Below are 6,221 nucleotides of genomic sequence, written 5' to 3'. Positions count from 1 at the left end.
TACCTAATTACCCCTAAAAGCATTCAGAGCGGGCTTACGGTGCTATTAGGTAATAATAAGAGTAAAGAGGCAAAAGCAACTATGTATTAGTTTGCTATCATTATAACAATTGAAATTTTACACGAAAGGTTCGTTACATTTCAGTAGGGAAGTTACGCAAAACTTACCTATCGATTACGTAGAAGTTGTCACCATCATCACCTTGATCAATTACATGTTCCCCTTCTTTGACCAATTTCTCAAACATGGCATCTAATACTTGAGACATCTGCTCCTATTTTTTAAAAAAGAAAAGATATAATCTTTATGTTTATCTAGAACAGGTTTTCTTAAGTAATCATAATTAGCTTTACATTTCTGTGAACAAGTGCAAAGAATTGGAAATATCACCACTGCTATTAAGTCATGTCAAAAAAGAAACACAGCAGTTTTTCTGATCACATACAAATATGATTAAATATTTACTCTCATATTCAATATCTAAATGAAAGTAATTATAATTAGTCTATTTCAGAATATTTGCAATTATCACCACTTTAACACGAAAAATCAACCACCAAACCACATAAACTTTTAGCAACTAAAATGACCAGGTTAAGCAAAGAACTACTGCAAATATCTTTTAAAAAATCTGTTTTTAAAACTTCCCTATATTAGTCATCACTAGAATTTATATGAAGATTACCTAAATACTTAGTGAATTTACATTTGTAATTTCTTTCAATTACATCTTTTTTATTTTTTATATATTTTTTATTGTTAATAGTATTACAGATATCTCCTATTCCTCACTTTCCCCACCCCCTTCCCAGTCCTTCTCCCACCCACACCCCAGGTCTTCACTACCCTATTGCCTGTGTCCATGGGTTATGCATATAAGTGCAATTACTTAGTAAATTTAAATCCTGACTCCAGTCCTTTTTGGTCTAGCATCAAAAACTGAAAAGAAAAAGAAAAAAAAAAAAAAGAAAAGAAAAAGAAAAACAGCCCAGCCGGTATGGCTCAGTGGTTGAGTGTCAACCTATGAACTGGGAGGTCACAGTTCAATTTCTTTTTTTCTTTTTTTTTTTTTAAATACATTTTATTGATTTTTTACAGAGAAGAAGAGAGAGGGATAGAGAGTTAGAAACATCGATGAGAGAGAAACTTTGATCAGCTGCCTCCTGCACACACACCCCACTGGGGATGCGCCTGCAACCAAGGCACATGCCCTTGACCGGAATCGAACCCGGGACCCTTGAGTCCGCAGGCCGACGCTCTATCCACTGAGCCAAACCGGTTTCGGCCACAGTTCAATTTCTGATCAGAGAACATACCCAGCTTGTGGGCTCGATCCCCAGTGGGGGATATGCAGAAGGCAGACAATCAATGATTCTCTCTCATCATTGATGTTTCTCTCTCTCTCACTCTCCCTTCCTCTCTGAAATCAATAAAAAGATATATTTAAAAATACATATACTTATTAAAAAACAAAAGCAAAAACCAAAAATGATTGTGGTGAATATTCTATCACTATTCTTTGTCACTAATATTCTCTTCAAGAAGCAACCATTTACCACCCTAGAGAAGGCTTATTAAAACTGAAGCCAGAAACATCAAATCTATTAACCAAAAGCTGTCCTTAACAAGGATTAAGGATAGACTTCAGGTAGTGAGAATAGTAAGAGGTAAAAGAAATCCTTAGAACAAACACAGAAACCATTCAAAGGGCTTCAAATAGACAAAACAAATGGATATGGAAACATAGTATGATGCACAGTAACAGAAAAGTCAAAAGACTTAAAAGGATTATTTGTTTTATCACTTATTAGCTTTGAACACTTGATCAAGTAACTCTCTATGGGTATTAAAAGGGTACAACACTAACTTGCCCACCAGGCAAAAATCAATCCTATGTAATAAGAGCCTAATATGCTAAGTGTCCGGTCAACCGGTTGGCCATTCAACCAATCAAAGGGTAATATGCTAATGACTAGAGGCCCGACGCACGAAATTCTTACAAGGGGCTTGGCCCTTGCAGCCCCGGCTGCCCTGGCCGGCCCTCGCAGCCCTGGCTTCGTCTGGAAGGTTGTCTGGATGGTTGTTCTGCTGTTCGGTCTAATTAGCATATTAGTTCTTTATTATATAGGAAGGATATGCTAAGGCTGCTCAACCGCTTGCTATGACGTGCACTGACCACTAGGGGGCAGACCTCCGACCAGATTAGCTTGCTGCTGGGGTCCAGCTAATCGAGACTGAGCGAGGTGGGTTGGACATACCCTGGAGCCCTCCCAACCTCCCACATCCCTCCCCATCCCTGATCATGCACCAGTGGTATCCCTTGGCCTGGCCTGTGCCCTCTTGCAATCCAGGACCCCTCGGGGGATGTCGGAGAGCCAGTTTCAGCTCAATCCCACAGGCCAGGCTGAGGGACCCCACTGGTGCACGAATTTGTGCACCGGGCAGCTTGTTATTATTATAAGTTAAGGAGCTGAAGTTAAGATTGGGTTGGGGGCGGGGAGAGGGATACAAGTGGAAAACAGACTGAAGAAACAAGATGCTCTGGATGAAAAACACGAATAGACCACATGAGACTCCCTTCTTTTTGAACATTTCATAGGCAATATGAAGGTATGAATACACACAATATAGAGTACGGGAAGGGGAAATTGATGGAGGTGAGATTTCTATAGCACAGGTGAGCTACATGGCAGGTGGCAGAGAGAGGGCACAGCCCAAAGTAGGGCAGATGGGCCTGCAGCGTGAAGTGTTCGACCAACTCTCAGGGCACCATCAGGCTGGAAAACAGCTGGCTCAGTCAGGATGGGACTGAGACACAGCTGAAAACAAGTGGACTGATTCACCAACACTTAATTTCCTTTTTTTGTTTGTTTGTTTTGTTAATCCTCACTGGAGAATATTTTTCCATTTATTTTCCCCCCCATTGATTTTTAGAGAGAGAGGAAGGGAGGGGGAGAGACACAGAGACAGAAACATCAATGTGAGAGAGACACATTGAATGGTTGCACACATCCCGGCCAGGGGGAAGATCAGCCAATGCTCTATCCACTGAGCCAAACCAGCTAGTTTCCTTTTTGTTGTTGTTGTTTGTTGTAGCCATTTATTATGGGTGAACTGGTTTTGATTTGCATTTCCCTAACGACTAACCATGTTGAAATTTTTTCATGTGCTTATTGGTCATTTGTGTATACAATGAGTGGCCAGATTATTATGATCTCTGAACACATAATAACCTGGCCACTCAGTGTGTGTGTGTGTGTGTGTGTGTGTGTGTGTGTGTGTGTGTGTGTGTGTGTATGAGGCCCGGTGCATGAATTCGTGCATGGGTGGGGTTCAGCCAGCCTGGCCAGGGGGAGGGGACATGGGCGGTTGGCCGGCCTGCCTGCTGGTGGAACTCCTGGTCGAGGGGACAATTTGCATATAAGCCTTTTATTATATAGGATATACAGAGTGGCCAGATTATTATGCGTTCAGAGATCAGAATAATCTGGCCACTCAGTGTATATTCTTTGGAGAAATATCAATGCCTATATTTTGCCCATTTTTGAGTGGAGTTATTTCTCTTTTTGTTGCTGAATTGTACGAGTTCTTTATATATTCTGGATACCAAGCCCTTATCATACATATGATTTGCAAATATTTTCTCCCATTATGTAAGTTGTCTTTTCACTTTTTAAAAATAATGTCCTTTGATACACAATTTTTTTTTAATGAAATCCAATTTATCTTTTTTTCTTTTCTTACTCCTGTTTTTTGGCATCTAAGAATCCACTACTAGATCCAAGGTCATGAAGAAAACCTCTGTGTTCTCGTCTAAGAGTTTTATAGTTTTAGAGCTTACATTTAGGTCTTTGATCCACTTTGAGATAATTTTTATATATGGAATGAAGTAGGAGGTAAGCTTTGTTCTTTTATGTGTGGATATCCATTTGTTGAAGAGACTATTTTTCCCTTATTGAGTGGTCTTCAAATTCTTGTTGAAATCAAATAGTCATAGATGTATAAGGTTTATCTCTAGACTCTCCATTATCCCATTGTTCTATATGTCTATCCCTATGCCAGTAACACATTGTTTTTTAATGTTTTCTTGTGTGTTTTTTTAAATATATTTTTATTGATTTCAAAGAGGAAGGAGAGGGAGGGAGAGAGAGAGAGAGAAACATCAATGATGAGAGAGAATCATTGGTCGGCTATCTCCTGCACACCCCCTACTGGGGATCGGGCCCACAACCCGGGCATGTGCCCTTGACTGGAAGTGAACCTGGGACCCTTCAGTCCGCATGCTGATGCTCCATCCGTTGAGCCAAACGAACTAGGGCAGTAGTAACACATTGTTTTGATTACTGTAGCTTTGTAATAAAAGTTTTGAAACTGGCAAGTTTCATGTGTATTTTTTTTTACTTAGTAATAGAAAATGAGTATCTTCTAACCTGTTCTTCTTTTTCAATATTATTTTGCCATTGAGGCCCTCTTGTTATATACACAATTTTAATACATTAGACAACAACAAAATGTTAATATTTTCATGATTTAGCTTCATAACACATCTTACCAATTTTAGCTTTTATAAATAAATTAATGCTAATAAAATACTTTTTAAAAAGATTATGGAATCTCTACAAATACTAAGACATATTACTAAGTAAAAAAAAAAAAAAGGATCTGGGCAGAACACTGTGTAGAATTTGCTGCCACCAATATGTTTAAAAGGTTATACTTACATATACATAGCACAACCCTGGAAAAATACATATGATAAAGCTAAAAGAACTTGGCTCCTTTGAAAATGGGCTGCTGGGAGACAGGGATGACAGGCTGCTGGGAGAGTTCCTTTCACTGACTACTCTTTGTTTTAGAATTTTTACTCCTTTGTTCTTTTTGAATCTTTGTAAATTGTATATGTATACTGATTTAACATTTTTAATTCCTTAAAAAACCAAATTCTCCATTTAAACAGAGAACGTAACATTGCATCTTCATGTGAGCTAAGAAAAACTGTTGGGAGGACCATGGTGATGGTACAGGAAGTGGTTTCCTCCCCGGCCCTGGGTCTCGGTGTGAGCGCTGGCACCTCTTTGTGAAACAGCAGCCAGGGCTGAGAGGATGCCAAGACGGCAGTAAAACGGTGCTTCCTTACTGTGGTGCTAATGGACCCCACAGGGGCCCTTTTACCCAGGTGCGTTCACGGGCCAGGCAACATATGGCCGCCTATCAAAATTATGAAGTTTGATTAAGTGGTTTACTAATATTCTGTTTCCCTTACTGTTTGTATTTCAACTCTTTTAGGGCAGATAGAGGGGTAATATTACTTTTATTGATTAGCTCTGGCTGTAAATGTCAAATGGAGACACAGCTGAAAAACACGGCTATAGTAAGGATTTTTGCTATCTTTGAATTAGCTGCATTTTAAAACATTATAAAGCTTAAGAATGCATATATGGATATATAAAAAAGTAATTCCTGAAAAAATACAGCACAATGAATTCTAGAACTTCTCTATGTGACAGGTGTCTGTTCTAGTCAATCAAAATATAATTTCCCCATAATTATGCACAGACTGGAAAGAACGTAGGAAACAGTTAATATGCAGAGGCTTATCACAATGACTGACAACTACTGTAGGAAATCCACATATTATTCTCCAACAGAATGCAATTTCAAGGCTGAGCTCAGTAAAAGGGCTCCGACTCACTTAAAAATAACAATTTAGCGCGGCTGACATGGCTCAGTCAGTGGTTGAGCATCGACCTATGAACCAGGAAGTCACGGTTCAATTACCAGTCAGGGCACATGCCTGGGTTGCGGGCTCCATCCCCAGTGTGGGGCATGCAGTAGGCAGCCGATCAATGGTTCTCTCTCATCACTGATGTTTCTATCTCTCTCTCCCTCTCCTTCCTCTCTGATATTAATAAAAATATATATTTTTAAAAATAACAATTTACTCTCCATTAATGAAAGAGACTATCCTATAGCTTAGGAAAATTGTTTCAGTTTGCCTCATATTAGAAATATTTCAGAAGAAAAATGGCCTACTGAGTTGAGCCTTAAAATATTCATGAAAAGAATATCTTCAAAGAGACTAATAATTATAAATGCTGTGCTTAGCGTATGAATATAAAGCACTCCAAGGAAGAATGTTCTGAGGCCTAGGAGGTGCAAGATTTTCAGGATAAACAATGACTTCAGGAAATTCAAATGAGATAGTAGACACGAAGCCAAGA

At 39.1% G+C, this 6,221-nt stretch overlaps 1 protein-coding gene across 1 annotated transcript in view; it reads right to left on the bottom strand.

Annotated features, from left to right (window-relative positions):
• PRKAR2B (protein kinase cAMP-dependent type II regulatory subunit beta) overlaps positions 1-6,221 on the bottom strand; it is a 70,728-nt gene that overhangs the window by 15,478 nt on the left and 49,029 nt on the right. The window contains exon 5 of the mRNA XM_008150020.3: positions 168-274. Within this exon, the coding sequence (XP_008148242.1) occupies positions 168-274 (107 nt within the window). The remainder of the gene's footprint in view (positions 1-167; positions 275-6,221) is intronic.

Source organism: Eptesicus fuscus, chromosome 14, assembly GCF_027574615.1.
Source record: "Eptesicus fuscus isolate TK198812 chromosome 14, DD_ASM_mEF_20220401, whole genome shotgun sequence".
NCBI classification, from domain to species: domain Eukaryota; kingdom Metazoa; phylum Chordata; class Mammalia; order Chiroptera; family Vespertilionidae; genus Eptesicus; species Eptesicus fuscus.
The sequence above is the reverse complement of the archived record's forward strand: the minus strand, read 5'-3'. Positions and strand labels throughout refer to the sequence as shown.